The 21,829-nt window shown below is 38.3% G+C and overlaps 1 protein-coding gene across 3 annotated transcripts in view; it reads left to right on the forward strand.

The window, feature by feature from the left end:
• The window catches only part of ARHGAP21 (Rho GTPase activating protein 21), a 134,079-nt gene that overhangs the window by 33,584 nt on the left and 78,666 nt on the right, over positions 1–21,829 (forward strand). For all 3 annotated transcript variants that reach the window (XM_011963829.1, XM_011963827.1, XM_011963830.1), the window contains one exon: positions 18,915–19,094. In XM_011963829.1, the coding sequence (XP_011819219.1) occupies positions 18,915–19,094 (180 nt within the window). The remainder of the gene's footprint in view (positions 1–18,914; positions 19,095–21,829) is intronic.

Below are 21,829 nucleotides of genomic sequence, written 5' to 3' on the forward strand. Positions count from 1 at the left end.
AATACATATACATATATTTATTTTTGAGACAAGAGACCTTGACTCTGATGTCCAGGCTGGAGTGCAGTGGCATGATCATGGCTCACTGCAGCCTCAACCTTCTGGGCTCAGATGATCCTTCCACCTCAGCCTCCCGGGTAGCTGAGACTACAGGCATATGCCACCATGCTGGGCTAATTTTTTGTATTTTTTGTAGCGATGGGGTTTTGGCCATATTGCCCAGGGTGGTCTTGAACTCCTGGGCTCAGGTGATACACCCACCTTGGCCTCCCAAAGTATTGAAATTATAGGTGTGAGCCACTGCTTCCAGCTGGTGTATATTTATGTATGAAAAAGTCTGGAAGAATATGTATATGTCTCAAAGTATTGGCATAATTTTCTCTAGACGGGGAATGACAGGTAAGTTAAATTATTTACTTTTTGCCTAGATTTATTTTCTGGTTTATCCTAAGTGAACATATGTTATATTTTCATAAATATAAATTAGAAAAAAAAGAATGGTATATTAGCCAGTAGCTATTATCTTCAGATTGTTAAAACAATTTGTTAGTGGTGTGGTGGAAAAGTTCCAAGATCAGAAGATTGGAAACTTAAGTTCTAGTCCAAGCTGTGTCACTAATTAGCTATGAGGCCACCAGTGAGTCTTTCAGGGCCTTGGTGTCTGTATTTGTAAAATGAATTGGCTGAACTAGGTCTATGATTTTAGAAGTCCCTATCAGACCGTTAGTGTTTCCAAGGAATTAGTAGAGTAGGTTTCTGTAAAAACGCCCTTGCCTCTCTCTCCCAGCAGAGCAGCTCTGTGTACAGTATTCAATATTTGTATATTGAGTTTCTGTTCTAAGCAAAAGGTCTCAGAGATTTGAAATGAGAGGAAGGGAAAGAAAAAGGAAACCCCATCTCTGAGATTCAGTAATTCTAGGTATGTTTGATGCTACTCCCTTTAAGCTTCTGTCTTTCTTCCTATTTATGGGGCATGGGTTCTTTTAGGACAGAGCTTAACTCCTGTGTCAGGATGCCCTTGGTCTTCTGGAAATAGCAGACTATGACAGTCTACCTTCTTTGAGAACTAATGAGTAAATGAATGATTCATGTCTGAGAGTGCCTTCACCCTAGCTGATACATAGAGACCCTATATTTTTACACACGTGAAAAACCGTTTCAGCATCTTCTATGAGTTGTTTCCATGTCTAGTCTTGGCCCACTGGAGTAGTACTCTCTTACTGGTCTGTCCTGCCTTAATTTGGACCCTAATGAATAGCTTGGGTCACCAATATTTGTGTAACATTTGTCAAATCATTTAACCTCTTGGAGTGTCAGTGTTCTGTTCTATAAAATGGTGAATAACCACACTGAATTTTTTTTTTTTGAAACGGAGTCTTTCTCTGTTACCCAGGCTAGAGTGCAGTGGCGCCATCTCGGCTCACTTCAGCCTCCACCTACCTTGGTTCAAGGGATTCTCCTGCCTCAGCCTCCAGAGTAGCTGGGATTACAGACAGCATACCACCACACTCTGCTAATTTTTGTATTTTTAGTAGAGACGGGGTTTTGCCATGTTGGCCAGGCTGGCCTTGAACTTCTGACCTCAGGTGATCCACCTGCCTAGGCCTACCAAAGTGCTGTGATTACAGGCGTGAGCCAGTGCACCCGGCCACCAAATTGAATTCTATTATCTCTAAGTTTCCTTCTAGCTGTAAAATTCTTTGAAATTGTGTAGTCTCTCAAGTGTTGCCAATGAAAATGAGTCCACCGTTAACATTGGTTGCTGATATAGTATTACTGATAGCTCAAAATTAACTTATATTATAAAAACTTATTTATACATTCATTTAATAAGATGAGTCTCTGATAATCATAGTCAAGATAATCATAGCTCTTCAAACAAAATAGTGAAACCCCATGATATGTGTCTAACCGTCTGTACCTATATCTTCAGTAGCCTATATATGTGCTTGGTATTGCTTATATCTGCTCAGAGGGGACTACATTATTTCCTTGGTAGCTAGGATGAACTGAAATTGAAGCTTGACTTTTAATTTGGCGATTCCTGTCTACCCAAAGGGAAGGGAAGTAATTGCTTTTAACCATAAAAATGCAATCTGTTCCTTGAGTCATATAAAACAATATTTTATTCATAGCATAAAGTAAGTAGCTTTTGAAAATATCTCTATTATAGTTGGTAAAACTTCTTTACAAGAAAATATGTGTAAAAAATAGACGTATCTGTATTTGAGTTTATGTCTGTTTCTCTGGTTTTGTCTAGTTGTTGTGAAATGTGCTGTATGCACTCACTGCCTCAAATGAGGAAAATGGAGAAATAAGGAAATAAGAACAATTCCCCAACAATGTTTTAAAGTCTTCATTTTCTATTATCCTTGTTTTATGTAAACTTTACTTATTTCATATAAATTTCGTTCATTTTTGAGGTCCTGCTTTCTGTCAGGTTTTGTGTTGGGCACTAGAGTAAGACTTGGGCATCTTGTCAGGAAGCTGCTCTGTGATTAAAAAGATAGATGCATGAATAAGCAATTATAATATGGTCAGTAAGTCCTACAGTAAAGGCACTCTCTACAGTGGAGGGCCTGGAACTGCCTTTTTTTTTTTTTTTTTTTGGACGGAGTCTTGCTCTGTGACCCAGGCTGGAGTGCAGTGCTCAAGTGATCCTCCCACCTCAGCCTCCTGAGTAGCTTGTACTACAGCCGTGCACTACCACACCTGGCTAAATTTTGTGTTTTTTCTAGAAAATGGGATTTCACCATGTTGCCCAGGTTGGTATCAGGTTGCCCTTGCTCTCCTGGAAATAACAGGTGAACTTCTGGGCTCAAACCATTGCCTGCCTCAGTCTCCCAAAGTGCTGGGATTATGGATGTGAGTCACCTCACCTGGCTTAGAAACTGCTTTTAAGCAGTAAAGTACACTGATGGGGAAATTCTGCCGTAAGGCACTTTGGTGCTGAGAAAGGAATAGTTTATTCAGTTAGTACACAGGAAACATGTGAAAACAGTCGTAACTCATCTGCAGGGATGTGCCACCCAGTATTGCAACTGGATGTGAAAGGTAACAACTGCTTGCATGCATGTTCATTATAGAAAATCCATGAATCGTTTCGGAAAAAATTTAAACAGCTCCTAATTCCAGAAAGTGTGTATGTGATTAAAATAATTTTGATCATATTGGGGAGTTTTATATGTTATATTTTTGCTTAACATTATATTTTGGGCATTTTCTCATGACACTGAAAAATGTTCACAGTCATGACTTTAGGAGCTATATCGTAATTTACTTACTATTCTTTTTTGTTGCTGTTAGACATTAACACAGTTTCCAGTTTGAGTTTATTTATCTTTATTTTTATTTGTTTATTTTTTTGAGATAGGGTCTCTGTCGCCCAGGCTGGAGTGTGTGGCACTATCTCGGCTCACTGCAGCCTTGACCTCCTGGGCTCAAGGGATCCACCTGCCTTAGCCTCCCACGTAGCTTGGACCACAGATGCATGCTACTATGCCTGGCTGTTTTTTAAATTTTTTTGTAGAGACAGGGCCTCATGATGTTAACACAGGCTGGTTTCAACTCCTGGGCTCAAGCAGTCCTCTTGCCTTGGCTTCCCAAAGTGCTGGGATTACAGGCGTGACTCACCATGTCCGGCCTAAGTAGTTTCCAATTTGAGTTATTATACCTTGGAATGAATAGCTTGTAATATGACTTTTTGCCCTTATCTCTTATTTCATTATTTACTAGCTTAACAAGTATAAAATTGAAGTTTCTTAGTAGATATTGCCAAGTAGGTTTACAGGAAGATTGTACTTCCAGTGAAGTATATGTGAATTCCCATTTGATTTCATCTTAACACTGTGGTACCGTGTTTTTCTTGATTTGTTTTAGCGTAGTATCTTTTCTTCAGTGTCCTCTGCTTGTTGAAAATAATGTTAGTGAGTGGGTTAACTAAACTGGAGTGCAGTGGTACGATCTTGGCTCACTGCAACCTCCACTTCCCAGGTTCAAGCGATTCTCCTGCCTCAGCCTCCTGAGTAGCTGGGATTTCAGGCATCTGCCGCCATGCCTGACAAGTTTTTTTTATTTCTAGTAGACGTGGGGTTTTATCATGTTGGCCAGGCTCTTCTCAAACTCCTGACCTCGAGTGATCCTCCCTCCTCAGCCTCCCAAAGTGCTGGGATTACAGGTGTGAGCCACTGCAACCAACCGAGAAGACAATTCTATCAATAAAGTATTATACTTAGAAAAGAAAGAGGTTTGTTGCACTAAATGATAATCTCATTGTATCTTTATGATTGGTAGATACTCTTTGGGAAGTTAACAGCAAATCAGGAATGTAAATAAAATCGTGATCTTTGATTTTGGTATACATGCTTAAAAGGTAACTGATTATAAATGCTTAATAGAGCTAGTTAGGCTTTAAGAGTAGGGGCCAAATGCTTGTGCCACTATAAACTGCTAATATGTATATTGATTGGATGCTGTCTTGTTTTGGGCCTATACTAAATATGATTGACTGCCACTAAACTCTTTTGAATATATATTCAACAAATTATTTCTTTCTATCATTTGGCTCTCTTTCTGCCTTTAGGAAGTTGCATGTTTCTAAAATACAGGAATGGAAAAAACAAGCAGAAATTTGAGTACTTACTACTGTAGTATTGCTACATGATTTGTTGAGGAAGAAATACATGAATGGCCAAAATTACATTTTTAGACCACAGCCCCCCAATTTTAAATATATTGATTTATCCTTCTGTTTCTTTACAAAAAAAAAAGTAAGCGAATATGTATATAAAGCAGATTTAAATGATTATAGCAATCTGAATATCAGTCGATATTTGTTAAAAACCCATTCCTAGGCCAGGCACGGTGGCTCACACCTATAATCCCAGCACTTTGGGAGGCTGAGGATGGGGGTGGGGATCACCTGAGATCAGGAGTTTGAGACTAGCCTCGCTAACATGGTGAAACCCCGTCTCTACTAAAAATACAAAAATTAGCCGAGCAAGGTGGCGGGCGCCTGTAATCCCAGCCACTTAGGAGGCTAAGGCAGGAGAATTGCTTGAACCCAGGAGGCGAAGGTTACAGCGAGCTGAGATCATGCCACTGCACTCCTGCCTGGGTGAGAGAGTAAGACCCTGTCTCGTAAAACAGAAATTAAAACATAAATAAAAAACCCGTTCCTAGTTTGTTCAGTTGTTCAGTAATCAAACTGATAAATTCATGGGAAGTTTTGTTTTTGACAGGAGTTTTTGTTTCAGCAAGATCTAAGTTTTTTAAGATTTCATTTAAAAAGAAAATGCTTGAAGTATGCATTTCTCTGAGCCTCATTTTACAAAATGTAAATACTGTATATGCCTCTCAAAGTTGTAGTAATAGTTAAATGTGGCAGTTGTAAGTTAAATTTTGGGGATCATGTATTATCATTTAATTATGGTTAATATTTGAAAAGTGTTTTATAGTGTTGTATCTTCAAGTTTTTTTTTGTTTGTTTTTTCTCATTCTGTAAACCAGGCTGGAGTGCAGTGGCACGATCTTGGCTTACTGCAACCTCTGCTTCCCTTGTTCAAGTGATTCTTGTACCTCAGCCTCCTGGGTTCCTGGGATTACAGGCGTGTACCACCACGCCTGGCTAATTTTTGTATTTTCAGTAGAGATGGTATTTCGATACGTTGGCCAGGCTGGTCTTGAACTCCTGACCTGAAGCGATCTGCCCACCTTGGTCTCCCAGTGTGCTAGGATTACAGGTGTGAGCCACCATTCCTGGCCTAGGCTTTCTGTTTTTTTTTAGGAAACAATCCTGCAGTGTATGTAGCATATGCAAATTACTTTTTAAAGTATTTTTATTTTTATTTGTTTTTCTCTAAAACTGAAGCCATAACTGTTTCTGAAAAATGAGAAGTAGATGGTTTTTAATTTTCCTGAGGATAGCACTGAGGAGTACAATTGAAACTTTGAAGATAAAATGTTGACTGAGATCTGTGCATGTCCAAAGGGAAGGTGGTTTCCTAAGCATGTGCCCGTCTAGGTTGAGAGGCGGGGACAGGGATAGAGTATGACAGCAGCTGCTTATGGACATAGCCTAGACCAGGTTTCTGAGTTATTCCTTTACAATTTATATTAACTAGCCACCTTCTGGCATTATACTATAAAGACATACCTTAGGCTGAGGTGGGAGGATTGCTTGAGCATGGGTGGTAGAGATTGCAGTGAGTCAAGATCACGCCACTGCACTCCAGCCTGGGCAACAGGGCGAGACTCTCTCTCAAAAAAAAAAAAAGAGAAAAACTTGCCTTTGAAAATAAAGTAAATCAGAGAAAGACAGAAAAGTGCTATCCAGGTGAACATTAAGTTAAAAAAAACAGAACCCTGAATACAGAAATAAATATAGTGAAATATCAGTGATTCAAAAATAATCCACACAGGAAACCATACAGAAACAGCAAAAAAGGACTCATGTCAACAGTCAGTTTATTAAAGCCAGTTATATGAAAAGTATTGTTATAAATGAATGTCCAAGTAAATAATGAACTTGAACATTGAGAGCTACATTTAAAAAAATTAAGCCCAAATGTTTAATTGGAAGTATTATGGACTAAAGACACTTAGATTCAACTTCATGTTGTGAGAGTATTATAGTCTCATTAGTCATCTTTTTTTTTTTTTTTTTTTTTTGAGGTGGACTCTCGCTCTGTCGCCCAGGCTGGAGAGCAGTGGCACGATCTCCACTCACTGCAAGCTCCGCCTCCCGGGTTCACGCCGTTCTGCCTCAGCCTCCCAAGTAGCTGGGACTACAGGCGCCCCCCACCACACTGGGCTAATTTTTTGTATTTTTAGTGGAGATGGGGTTTCACCGTGTTAGCCAGGATGGTCTTGGTCTCCTGAGCAGTCATCATCTTTTATCCCTTAAATGTTCAATACCCACTGAAAAACAGAGTTACTTTTTGGGAAAAAGCATCTAGATACAATCTAGATATTTATTATCAAAGCATTTCCCATTGTTGTCGACCTTTATTGACCAAAAAAAAGAGAAAGAATTCTTTAAAATTAGAAAGAAACTTCGTAAACAAGCTGCTTGTGAAGTTATCAAACATACTTATCATGTAAAAAATTATATTCAAGAGTCTTCTGTCTCAGTTGGAATTTAAACAGCCCTTTAGTTTACGATATCAGATTTCCACATGTTGAAAAATTTTGTAGAGAAATGCCCTGTCAAAGAATCCTAGTATGTGAGGAATAATTTACAGTAAGATTGATTTCTGTGGCATTAGGACTATGGATAGAGTAGTTTAAAAATAAGCAATATTTAAATGTTGAAAAACATTTTATTCCCTTCCTATTCATGGCATATAAAGAAAAGCATGAGCTAGCTCCATCACCTACTATTAGCTGTGTATTTTGGACAAATTCATCACAGCAAGCCTGTTTTTCCATCACACTTGTGATATCTGCAAAAATATGCTAAAGGTTTTATGGATATTCAAGATTTTGTTTTTCCTTTCCTACAAAACAATATTTTATGTACTGGTTTCCCAAGTATCTCAAAAGTGATATCACAATACATTTTTGAAATAAGCCTTTTTGTATCAGTGACCCTATGTTTTTTTAGGTAGTTAAATAGTGCATGTACTATGTGCCTGGTTCTGTTTTCATCCCTTTACAAACTCGTTTAATCTTCTTAACAAGAATATGAAGTGCACTGTCATTATCATCCTCATGTTAAAGACAAGGAACTGAGGCACAGTTGTGTTAAGGAACTTGCCCACGAGCCACGACTTAAGAAATCAAGAATCCAGACCCAGGCATTCTAGCTCCAGAGTCCATGTCCTTCCCCTCAAGCGTGCCATCTTCCAGTGGTACAAAAGAAAGAACGAGCCAGGTGACGGCCATACCATACTAGTTCCAACAGTTTATATACAAGAATAAAAAGCCATGTGGCTGCACACGTTCAAATCCTGTCTTGTATTTTCTCAACTAATGACATCATAAAAAGGTGTTGTGTCACCATGAAACGGGCCCTAAGGAACGAAATTTTACTTTAAGTAACTGGCATTATTAATATTGATGGTAAGATGGGGGAAAAAGAGACAAAATGCTTTCCAAGAGTCCATAGGAGTTAGGCTTATAATCTTAGATACATGATGGAATTAATATCAGTATCTTTTAAGAGGAACACAGAATAAAATACTTTCTTTGGTCTTATTATGAATGATTCCTGGAATATACTAGGACCCCGTTCTACCTAAAATACAAATATTTACAAGAGATAGATTAGGACTTATATATTGTTTATACAGGCATTCTTTTATAATTCTCTTGCATTTACTTTTGTGACAGCCCTATCTCTTTCACCTCTGGTAAACATTTAGACTTTGTACTTTTTATCTGTGGAAACCAGGTATAACACATCTACCTAAATAACATTTTTATTTAAATATAACTTGCTAACTATAAGATCCATCCATTGTAAGCATACATTGCAATGATTTTTAGCAACTTTATGCAGTTGTGAAACTTTCATTGCAGTCTTTTGGAACATTTCCATTGTTCCAGTTTGGAATGCCAGTTTGCATTCCCTTATGTGAGGTTTTTATCACCTTTATTTGCTTTATGATTAGTGATTTCCCCTTATACTCTCTCTCACCCTCTTTGAGTTGCTTTGTCTACTTGTTACATCTAATTTTTATGGAATTAGTTTTTAATCTTTATTTTGGTTTCTTTTAACCTTGAGTTATTATTCAATCAAATGACCTTGTTATGAAGTCTTTTAAGGGAGTCAAATGACAGTTCTTAGTCCACAGGAATTTACTGCTATTGCAGTCACTTCTTGGCTTCTTGCACTCTGATGTTACATGAATTGGCACTCACATTAGGGAAATAAGATGTGTAGAGGGATATTTCTTAGGTGGAGAAACCCGTGACTTCTGGCTCCTTCACTGTGTGTGCCTATAGCTTGCCCTTGTTATAAGATCTAAAAGATCAGCGGCAATGTGGGTGAGTAAGAGTGAAGAGGGCACATATATGTATTTCTTTTCATCTTCTCCGTCTGTGAAGGCCCATAGATATGTAACCCTTTAGGAGACTAGGGGAACTTCAATGTTACGTTCTGTGTGGGTGGAATGACTGAGACACCTGAGCTATGTCACATTCAGAAATCTTAATTAGTTTGCAGAGAGCAAGAAAGAAATTGCCTACTCTGCATCCCGTCTTCTCTGTTTGTGTAAAGAGCCCAGTAAAACAAGACATAGCAGGCTCAATTCAGAAATGTGAAGCATGTAACCGTGATCCAAGAGTTATGATTTTTAAAAAAAGAAAACGTGGATGTATTTGGGAGCTGTGAGGCCAAGTCATAATAATACATTAGAAATAAATTTAATACTGTATAGTTTTTAAAGTGTTCAAATATGAGTCCCACAGGAAAGGGAAATTGTAAAAGATAATAAATTAGATCAAAAAGCTGTTACAGGGAAGAATCTATGTAGATTATGAAATAAAAGAGATGACGAAAAACAATTTAACATAGAGAAAATATTCTAGCATTGAATTCAGGAGACCATTATTTTAATTCTTACTGTGATGTAAACCAGCTACAATCTTGGATAAATCTGCAAATCTGGACCTCATGTGTAAAGAGTTCACTTATTTAGATTAAATCTTAAAAGATTCTTTTGTGCTCTAAAATTATATAATGGGATGGCAGCTAAGCACATGAAAAGATACTCATCATCATTGGCCATAAGGGAAGTACAAATTAAACTCACAATGAGATATCACTATACACTTGTCACAATGGCTAAAATAAACAATAGTGGCAATACCAAGTCCTGTCAAGGATGTGGAGAAATGGATCACTTACACACTGCTGGTGGGCATGTAAAATGGTGCAACCAGTCTGAAAAACAGTTTGGCAGTTTCTTACAAAAGTAGACCTGCAATTATCATATGCTATGGTCTGAATGTCCTCCCAAAATTCATATGTTGACACCCAATTAGGCCTTTGGGAGATTATTGAGGTTCTGAGGGTGGAGCCCCGTGAATGGGATTCATGCCCCTAAAAAAGAAGCCCCAGGAAAGAACCTTGCCCTTCCGCTATGTAAGCAAGAATGTGTGGCCTATTTAGGAAGTAGGCCCTCACCAAACACTGAATCTGCTGATGCCTTGATCCTGGGCTTCCTGGGCCTCTAGAACCATGAGAAATAAATTTCAGTTGTTTATAAGCAACCTAGCCCATGGTATTCTGTTATAACAGCCTAGACGTACTAAGATGACATATGACCTAACAATAGCATTCTTGGACATTTATTCCAGGGAAATGTAAACTGTGTTCATACAAAAACCTGTACATGAGTGTTCATAGCGTATTTATTCCTAGTAACCCAAAACTTGAAACAGCTGAGATGTCTTTTAACAGATAAATGGTTAAACAAAATGTGGCATATCCATTCCATGGAATACAACTCAGCAATGAAAAGGAATGAGCTATGGATACATGCAGCAACCTGGGTGAATCTCTAGAGAATTATTCAGAGTGAAAAAAACCAGTCCCAAAAGGTTACTGACTATGATTCTATTTGGATAACATTCTTGAAATGACAAAATGATGGAAATATAGAACAGATTAATTTGGGAGGCTAAGGCAGGAGGATAACATCAGCCCAGGAGTTTGAGGCCAGCCTGGGCAACATAGTGAGAGCCTATCTCTAAAACAAACAAACAAACAAACAAACAAAAACATCCTCAAAACAAACCGGGCAACCAGGCATGATAGTGTTGCGTGTCTGTAGACCCAGCCACTTGGCAGGCTGAGGTGGGAGGATTGCTTGATCATTGGAGGTTGAGGCTGCAGTGATCCAGATTGTACCACTGCATTCCAGTTTGGGCCACAGAGCAACACTCTGTCTCAAACAAAACAATAGCAGCAATAAAACAGAAACAAACAAAAAGAAAAACAGATTAGTGGTTGCCAAGGGTCAGGGGCCAGGTAGGAGGTGGAGGGAGAGAGGAGGTATAGGTGTAGTTACTAAAGGGCAACAAGAGAGATCCTTGTGGGGATGCAACACTTCTGTATCTTGATTGGTGTGGTGGGTATACACACTCACATAAAGTGATAACACTGCATAGAACTAAACACACAATGAATACAAGTAAAACTGGAGAAGTAAGAATAGCACGAGTGGATTGTATCTGGGTCAGTAACCTGGTTGTGATATTGTACTGTGGTTTTCTAAGAAGTTAATTGTTGAAGGAAATTGCATAAAGATTACATAGGATCTCTCTGTATCTTTCTTTCCCTCTTTTTTTTTTTTCTTTTTCCTTTTTGTGGAGAGTGAGGTCTCACTGTGTTGCCCAGGCTGGTCTCAAACTCCTGAGCTCAAACTGTGCCCCACCTCTGCCTCCCTATGTGCTGGGATTACAGGCATGAGTCACCATGCCTGACTGTGTATTATTTCTTAAAACTGCCTGTGAATCTGTAGTTGTCTCAAAATGAGAGGCTTAATTAAAAAAAGAACTAAAATTTTAATGACTATTTTATTCATCCGTGTATCTACTCTGTGGAACAAGGTTGGGTAAATGGTAGGTCCTCAATAAATATTTATTTACTGAATGAGTGAAGAAAGAGTGTGTCAGTGAGTGAAACCGTGATCTGCCTGTATACAGTGAACTCTCATTTGGATCTCAAAAGGAGGATCCAGTCATTACTTACAGCTTAACTAGACTATTTGGGAAACTAAGCCTAGAATAACTCTTACCCTACAAACCCTACCTAATCATATGCTTGCTTTTGCAGTTGCTTGGGACTTAGCTTGGGTCTCTCATGTTATACCCTGCTGAATCCTAGAAGTGGGGGATAAACTACAGTGGATTTATGATAAATATGATAACAGTTTCAAATATATATAGCCTCATAGATGAGTTCAGAGACTTCATTCACACAAATAGCTAAAAATAAGGAGGAAAAAGTTAGCAGTTCATCCAAGATTCAGTTACTTCTTATTTTCTTATTTCTTACTTACACTATCTATTGCTAACCCAGTTTTTTCCAGTGCTCCATTATTTGCTTTGATGCATCTTTCCAGTTGCATTTTACACACAGGTATGTTAAAGTGTTGTGAGAGATTGTGATTTAAAGAGCCATCAGGAAAAATAGATTTGAAAAGACAATGGAGCTTACAGAGAAAGAATGAGGAGTTAATATTTATTTATTTAGAATCGGAGTCTCACTGTGTCACTTAGGCTGGAGTGCAATGGCGCCATCTTGGCTCACTGCAACCTCCGCCTCCCGGGTTCAAGCAGTTCTCCTGCCTCAGCCGCCCAAGTAGCTGGGATTACAGATGCCCAACACCACGCCCAGCTAATTTTTGTATTTTTAGTAGAGACGGGTCTTCACCATGTTGTCCAGGCTGGTCTCTTTGGCCAGGCTGATCTCGAACTTCTGACCTCGTGATCTGCCTGCCTCAGCCTCCCAAATTGCTGAGATTACAGGTGTGAGCCACCGTGCCTGGGCTGGAGTTAATATTTATTAAATGTTTATGTACTCAGCTCTTCATATGCATTTCGCATTTAATCCACCTTCATTCTTTGGGAGAAGTGCTTTTATTCTTATTTTAATGATGAGAAAACTGAGGCTTAGAGAGGTTAAATAATTCCAGCTAGCAAACTGCAAATGGCAGAGCCAGAGTTAGCGCCCGATTGAGCTGACTCAAAATCTCCAAATCCTATGTTCTTTTTTTCAAATTAGGTTTATAGATTTAGGGGGTACAAGTGCAGTTTTGTTACATGGGTATATTGCATAGTGGTGAAGTCTGGGCTTTTAGCATAACTGTCACCTGAATAGCGAACATTGTACAGATAATTTTCCCACTCATCCCCTTCCACCTTCCCTGCTTTTGGAGTCTCCAGTATCTATTATTCCCTTCTGTATGTCCATGTGTACCCATTGTTTAACTCCCACTTATGAGTGAGAATGTGAGCCTATGTTCTGAACCATAATGCTAAACTGAAAATTAAAATTCTGGGTCAGATAAAAAGAGAGAATCACATTCCTATGCCAGTCCTCAGCAGCATGCAGCAATGCAATATACCTTTGTAACAAAACTGCACATGTACACTCAGAACCTGCAATAAAAGTTGGAAAAAAAGAGATAGAATCAAAGTGGAATCTTGTGTTCTTAAAGAATGATGGCAGATAGGAAACAATGAGTAATTATTTTTTCCAATGTTAAATTCTAGAATAATTTTTACTTTTTATTTTTATTTTTATTTTTTTGACACAGAGTCTCTCGCTGTGTCGTCCAGGCTGGATCTCCTGCCTCATCCTCCCAAGTATCTGGGATTACAGGCACGTGCTGTCACACTCGGCTAATTTTTGTATTTTTAGTAAAGATGGGGTTTCACCATGTTGGCCAGGCTATTCTCAAACTCCTGACCACAGGTGATCCGCCCGCCTCAGCCTCCCAAAGTGCTGTGATTACAGGTGTGAGCCACTGAACCCATTCTACTTTTTATGTTTATATTTGCTATATACAAAAAGAAGCACACATATACATCATTTTGTATATCATATTGACTTAATATGGTATAATAAAATGACCCCTTAGGAACTCCCCACAGATCTTAACTTACAAATTACCCATGCTGTTGGAGTAATGTATGTGTTTTCCTCAAATCTCAGCCCCATGCTTCCTCATTCACACACTCCTATCCCCCCAGGATAACCACTTTCTTGAGTTTCATAATAAGCATCCTGTTGCTGCTTCTTTTGTTTAAATGTCTTTATTGAGATATGTTTGATATATAGTCAACTGTACATGTGTAAACTGTACAGTTCAGTAAGTTTATACGCAAGTATGCACCAGTGAAAACATCACCACAGTCAAGATTATTCACCGCCCTCCACATTTCCTCATGCGCCTTTGTAATCTCCATCCTCACACCCACCCAGAGCAACTGCTAATCTGCTTTCAGTCACTATAGACTAGTATTTAGAATTTTTCTAGGATTTATATAAATGGAGCGTACAGTGTATACTCCTTCTCCTCCTCCTCCTCTTTTGTCTGGGTTCTTTAACTCAGTCTAATTAACATAATGCTGCATATATCAGTAGTTGATTTCATTTTATTGCTAATTGCATTCTATTGTTTGGCTGTGTCACAGTTTATCCATTTATCTGTTTTTGAAATATTTCAGTTTCCTGTTGGTGGCTATAACAAGTTGCTATGCACATTTATGTACAAGTCTTTATGTTGACATATGCTTTCAGTTTCTCTATGAGTAGAATGGCTGTGTCATATGTTAGGTGTATGTTTAAGAAACTGTCAGACTGTTTTCCACCATTTTACATTCTCACTAGCAGTGTCTAAGAGGTCTAGTTGCTTCATATCCTGACCAACACTCGGTATGGTTAATTTTTATATAGCACATCTATTATGTGTGCAGTGGTATTTCATTATGGTTTTTAGTTTGCATTTCCATTATTGAATTTTGAGAGTTCCTTATGTATTCTAGATACAAGTCCTTTATCAGACACATTATTTGCAAATATATTCTCCCATTCTATGGCTTGCCTTTTCGTTTTCATAAAAGTGTAAGTGTGTATATATATGTGTGTGTATATATGTGTGTGTGTATATACTTTTCATAAAATATATATATTTTTTGAGACAGGATTTCATTCTGTAACCCAGGCTGGAGTGGTGTGATCACAACTCACTGTAACTTCAACCTCCTGGGCTCAGGTGATTCTCGTGCCTTAGCCTCCTGGTAATTGGGACAACAGGCATGCACCACCACACCTGGCTAATTTGTTTGTTTGTTTGTTTGTTTTGAGACAATCTGGCTCGGTTGTCCAGGCTAGAATGCAGTGGCATGATCTCGGCTTGCTGCAACCTCCACCTCCCTGGTTCAAGCGATTCTTCTGCCTCAGCCACCTGAGTAGCTGGGATTACAGGCGCATGCCACCACACCTGGCTAATTTTTGTGTTTTTAGTAGAGATGGGGTTTCACCATGTTGGCCGGACTGGCCTTGAACTCCTAACCTCAGATGATCCACCCACTTTAGCCTCCCAAAGTGCTGGGATTACAGGCATGAGCCACCGTACCCGTCTGCCTGGTTAATTTTTAAATTTTGTGTAGAGACAGGGTCTCCCTGTGTTGCTCAGGCAGGTCCTGGCTGAGATCCTTCTGCCTCAGACTCCCAAAGTGCTGGGATTACAGGTGTGAGCCACCGTGGCTGGCCAAGAAGTGTCTTTCAAAGAGCAGAGGGTCTTAATTTTGATGAAGTTTCATTTATCTTTTATACAATATTCATTGCATATTCTTCCAGTAAATATTTTTTTGTTGTTTCTGTTAATGGATTATGTTCCTTGGGGTTATAGCTAAGAAATCTCAACCTGAGTTCGTAAAGATTTTCCCCTGTTTTCTTCCAGAAGTTTCGTAGTTTTAAGTGTTACATTTAGGTTTATGATCATTTATTTTATTTGACTTTTTTGACACAGAGTCTCACTCCCTATCCAGGCTGGAGTGCAGTGGTGCAATCTTGGCTCACTACAACCTCTGCCTTCTGAGTTCAAGCAATTCTCCTGCCTCAGCCTCTCAAGTAGTGGAAATTACAGGTTTGTGCCACCACACCCAGCTAATTTTTGTGTTTTTAGTAGAGACAGGATTTCACCATGTTGGCCAGGCTGGTCTTGAACTCCTGGCCTTGAGTGATCCACCTGCCTCAGCCTCCCAAAGTGCTGGGATTACAGGTGTGAGCCACTGTGGCCGGCCTAGGTGTATGATCATTTGAGTTAATTTTTGTTTGTGATACGAGTTATGGATCAAAGTTCTTTTCTTTTCTTGCACACAGCCTCCACACAGTCGTTCCAGGGCGATTTGTGTTTTCAAGTATTTGTATTATACTTGTACAATATTGACATGGGTTCATGCTTCTTTTGGATAAATACCTAGGAGTAGCATGGCAGCATCATGTTATGGTTCTAGAGCAGGACACCATATTCTGTTCTGTGAATCTGTGTGTCTTGATGCCAATACTGTACTGTTGATTACTGTAGCTTTGTAAGTCTTGAAGATTTGTAGTCTGAGTGTTCCAACTTTGTTCTTTTTTGAAGTTGTTTTGGCTATTTTAGGTTCTTTGCATATAAAGTAGATTTTAGAAATACCATAGCAGCTTCCACACAAAAATCTCCTGAGATTTTGATTGGGATTGCACTGGATTTATAGATCAATTTGGGGAGAGTTCACATTGTAACAATGCTGAGTCTTCTAAATCATGGACATGGTATATCTCTATTTATGCTTTAATATCTCTTAATGTTTTAGAGTTTCAGTCTGTAGATCTTACAAACCTTTTGTCAGATTTATCCCTAAATATTTCATATTTTTAATGTAATTATAAATGGTATTTTAAAAAGCTTTAAATTTCTAGTTGCTTATTGCTAGTATATGGAAATGCTTTTTTTTTTGGTGCACTGTATTACTACTTTTATTAACATTCCATTTACTAGAATTCAATCATATGGCCACCCCTACTGCAAGTTTGGAGTTTGGCTGGGCAATGTTACCACCTAGTTACCTTTTCACCTTTGTATCAGGCTAATTATTGTGGCACAGTAGATAGACTCACTGGTGGAAGATAATAAAAAATGTAATAGAAGCAAGACTATTCAAGTATTTGCAATTCAATAAAGGTGACCTTTTCAAAATGCTGGGATTAACTTGGAGTTGTAATTTAAAACAAAATCTTAGTAGCTATGCAGGCATGTTAAGTGTAAGATACCTATCAGGTTGGGGAGAGGCTTGGGCTAGAAATACAAATTTGGGAGTCATTTGCATATAGTCGGTGTTTAATGTAGTAAATGGAGTGAAATCTCCAAAAGACAGAGTACAGCTAGAGAAGTCCATAGACTGAGCCCTGGGTGCCTCCAGGTTCAGAAACTTAGCAGATGAAAACAAAGGAGCCTGAGACAAAGTCGCCTGTGAGTTGGAAGAAAAATCAGTGTGAGAAGTCAAGTGAGAAAATTCTTCAAGAAGGAAGAAGTGACCCCTGTGCCAATAAAGTGCACATAAGATGAGGACTGAGAATTGATCATTCAGTTTAAAATGTGGAAGTCATGGGTGACCCTGACAAGAGCAGTTTCTGGGAGTTAGATGGATAAAAACCTGATTTAAAGGGATTTCAGAGAAATGGAAGGAAAAGAATTGGAAACAGCAAGTACAGATAACTTTTAAGGAGTTTTGCTCCAAAGAGAAGCAGACAAACGAGGTGGTAGCTGGAGAGGGTTGTGTGTGATCAAAAGAGGATTTTGGCCAGGTGCGGTGGCTCACACCTGTAATCCCACCACTTTCGGAAGCTGAGGCAGGAGGATCACTTGAGCACATGAGCTCAAGACCAGCCTGAGCAACACAGTGAGACCTTGTCTCTACAAAAAAAAAAAAATTAGCGTGGTGACATTCACCTGTAGTCCCACCTACCTGGGAGGGTGAGGCGTGAGTTATCTCCTGAGTCCCCGTGATCCAGTCTGCAATGAACCACGATCATGCCACTGCATTCCAGCCCAGGCCACAGAGCAAGACCCTGTCTCAAAAAAAAAAAAAAAAGATTTTGTTAAGGTTAAAGAGATTACAAAATACGTGTATGCAAATGGGAATGCTATATATAGTAAAGAGAGAATGATGCAAAAGAGAGAGGGGAGAATTGTTGGACCTGTATCTTTGAATAGTAAGAGGGGAGGATCTCGTCTCAACTGCTGGCGCCTTGGGAGAATGGACAGCTCATCCGTCATAGCAGAAGGGAAGGCAGGGGAACATGGGCACGGTTGCAGGGTGGTGGGGTGATCATGGCAGGCGATTCAGGTCTCATTGTATTGCTTCTGTTTTCTGAGTGTAATAGAAAGCAGGACCATCTGCTGCAGGTGAGGGTGGGAAAAAGGGATGAAATAGTCAGCTAGGATGAATGACCAGAGAGAAATGTGTCACTATTGACAGACAACACTAAAGGCTCTCTTGAGGCTGGTAGTCATGAACTTAGAGTGAAATAGCTTAGTTTTTGTTTTTCTCCACCCATATTCACCTGCATAAGTGCAGCAGGCCCGGAGTAGGCTGTGTTGATTTATCCAGGGTTAGGTTTTGTCAGGCAACTTGGAGGAAGTGGGAGAGGGTAAAGGAGTGAATTGAAGCTAGCTTAAGAGGAAAGTGAGAACATGGGGTGATGAGGGACAGGGAAAAGGTGGTAGGGTCAGCTCCAGATTGAAGAATTTTAAGGACTGGGAAATGAGAGGGAGTGAACTAAATAGTGAACTAATAATAGGTGGTGGTTCTAGCAGGGATTCTTGATTTGGGCTTGTAAGGGGGTTTCAGTCATGCCCAAGTGAAAGCAGAGTAGAGGAGAGGAGGTCAAAGAACAAGAAGGCCAGGATATCAGAAGGATTATCTATGTGGATGTTGAATTCGTGCTCAGAACCTGAAGACCTTTTCTATTATTTTCTAATGTCCTTTGTTGCTGTTGGACTATCTGATAAGGTTTAGGTTTCTTTCTTGGTCGGAGTTTTGTATCTCTTCTTTCATGCTTTCTGTTTCTTAATCCATAGTGCTCTTTAAAATTTCTTTGGTATTATCTTTCATTCTTTCTATTGCATTTCTAATTTTAGCAATTATATTTCTATTTTCTGAGAGTTCTTTCTTCTGACTAATTTTGTATAGCATGATTTTCTAGAAAAAAATTCTAGGTTTTGATAATTGCATGCTTTGTTATAATAATATAATAAATTTTAGTGTTTGATAATTGCATGCTTTGTGTAATTTATGCATCCAAAAATGGTTCATATCAGTGCTTAGGTATTAACATGTTTACATAGAATTTTTTTTAGGTGGGGAAGTTTATTGTGTTATGTAATTAACTTTTACATATCTTTTCACTTTAGGTCTCAAAAAATAAAGATGGAAAAGAACAAAGTGAAACTGTATCACTGTCCGAAGATGAAACATTCTCCTGGCCAGGTCCCAAAACAGTTATGTTGAAAAGAACATCTCAAGGCTTTGGGTTTACATTAAGACATTTTATTGTTTATCCCCCAGAGTCTGCAATTCAATTTTCATATAAGGTAAGAGAAATAGTTACAGCAACTTGAGAAAAACCACAAGGCCATTCCTATCCCCTTCTAGTCTTCCTCTTCCTTCCCTCTGGCCTTTTTTCTGTCTTAAAAGAATTAAGCATTACATTTGAATTTTTATTATATTGTTTTTCTCCTTTTAGGTATTTTCCCACCTTCAAGAACAAAACAAAACTTTAGTCTTCTCTGAAAGATCATTTTGATTCTAAACTCCAAATCTGTATTTTTCAAGGACTTCTAATTCCAGACTTCATTCTACTTTTTCTAATATGTAACTGTTTGTTATCTAAAAAAGTAGTGAGGTTTCTGGGCAGACTATTCAGAGGAAATGGTTCACTAAAATATTCCAGCAGTTATAGAAAATTAGTAGAATTAGAACAATACTTAACTTTCAGATATGTAATATGATGGCATGTTAGAATTTAGAAACACAGCTTCTCATCAGAATGAATTACGTTGACAGGCTTCAGTGGACAGTAACACAGCCTGAAAAGGACAGCCTGAGATAATTATAAGTGCAGTTGACACACTGAGTACTTGCCCTGTGTTCCTTACCATTTGTTATAAGCGTTATCTTACTTTATCCACACCAGAATCCTGTGGAGCAGGTGGTATTACTGGCCCCATATAACAGATGTGGAAACTGATCTGGGTCATAAAACAGATAAGTAGTTGATCTGGGATTTGAATTTGACCAATATGCATGCTTGATGCTGAACTGTTACACAGTAGCATAATGGAAATAATGATATTCAGAAGAGTTATGAGACCCTGGCCAGACCACTTCTTTTGACCTCTAGATTTCCGTTTTCATTTGTAGGAATTGAACTAGGGTATGAGAAAGTCTTTTCTAATTCTAAGTATCTATGACTGCTAAACTGCCTTTTAAAAAGTAGCGTCTATATGTGTGTCTAGAGACCACAGTTTTAAATTATTTTTTTGTTAAATATGTCTTTCTAGTAATGTCCTGCAGGATATGCTTTTTTGAAATACGGAATAGCTTATTTTTTCTTTTCTTTTTTTCAATTAATTTTTTTATATTTGGTTACTTTAACACTGAGATAACAGGAAACAACTGAGTATCTTTTAAGGATTGTATATAATTGCTACCTTTGGAGTGAAATTTATCTGTTTGGGTTTTCTCAAATGTGTATAAAACAACTGGACTAGATCTGTTAAGAATCTAGTTGATATTAAAAAGTCTCAGATAGTGTTACTTATGCGTTAGGTCACATATGAGAGCCCTTGATAATTACGTTAGGATTGTGTATTTTTTTGTCTTTGTTTTGTTTTTGTTTTGAATAAGAACTTTGGGTCATGATGAACATATAGGTAGTACAATGTTTTATAAGATAATTTTACCAAACTTATATAAACATGTATTATTATTATTGGAAAATATTTCTAGAAATTTTAGTAGCATACTACAATAAATCCTCACTTAACATTGTCAGTTGATTTTTGGAAACTACAACTTTAAGTGAAATGTGTTTAAGTGATAACTGATCTTATGTTGGCTAGAGTTTACTTGGCATATTTCTGATAAAAAAAAAATCACCAAACTTGTAAATAAAGACGAAAACATTTCCAGTATTAAACATTGAAGTAAATGTGAGGTGTTCATACACTTTAGAAAGAGTTATAAAAACAAGTCCAGATTTGAGGGTGGCTAGAGCCTATCCCGGCAGTTCATGCAGCTCAGAGCACGAGTTGGGACCTAACCCTGGACAGGATGCTGTCCATCCTATTGCAGAGCACACACACAGCTGCACTCATTCAGACAGGGACAATGTGGGCACACCTGTGAATCGAACAGGCACAGTTTTGGCATGTGGGAGGGAACCACAGTACGTAGAGAAAACCCACACAGTGGGGAGAATGTGGAAACTTCACACATACAGAACCCCAGTGGGGAATTAATTTTTCTCGTGAACGTTACAACAAAACAACTTTGCATGAAATGATGGTATTCCAGGACATGCTTACACTTGTTAACAGCATGGTCATTGGCGTCAAAAGAGCCTGGGTTTGAATTCCATTTCTGCCTCCTGTTAGATCTGTGACCTTGGATAAGCCAACTAACAGACAATAGTAGTACCTTCTTTACAGGCTGTGTAATGATTAAATGATACAGTACTTGTAACACACTTAACATAGAAATTGACACTGTTACTGCTCAATAAATTTTAGCTATTAATGCTATTATTAAATACAGATGTTCTTGCAAATAGGGCTCTGTCTTGTAAATTTTACATGGAAAATAGGTATTGGAATCTTTTCCATTTTAATTATGAAATTTTATCAATTCACTTCAAATGAATTAAAAATTTTAATATTGTATAGCTTTTAGAAAATGTGTAATTAATATAACAGTGTTGTTATTTTGTCACTTAGCTGGCAACCTCAGTCTCAGACCAGATCTTATAATCAGAAGAAGGAAAAAAAAAAACATTGGGCAGCCTAAATAAAGGTCAAAAAATTATGTCATAAATTATCAGCCCTTCACCCAATGTCTGTTTTTCTTTCTGAGGTACATGGTAGCTCCAGTATGGTAGAGGCTCAGCAAATATTTGAAAAAGTGTATTTTTAGACTAGTTTTTAAAGGTTCCTTTTCTAGTTTTCCAGCTAGAGGTAGATAACATGGCAGCAAGACAGCTCGGTAGCAATGAAAGAGACAAAGTAGATAAACTACAAAATTGAATACAATAATTTAAATATGTAGCAAT

The sequence above is a fragment of the Colobus angolensis genome, unplaced genomic scaffold (assembly GCF_000951035.1).
Source record: "Colobus angolensis palliatus isolate OR3802 unplaced genomic scaffold, Cang.pa_1.0 Scaffold63, whole genome shotgun sequence".
Lineage (NCBI taxonomy): Eukaryota > Metazoa > Chordata > Mammalia > Primates > Cercopithecidae > Colobus > Colobus angolensis.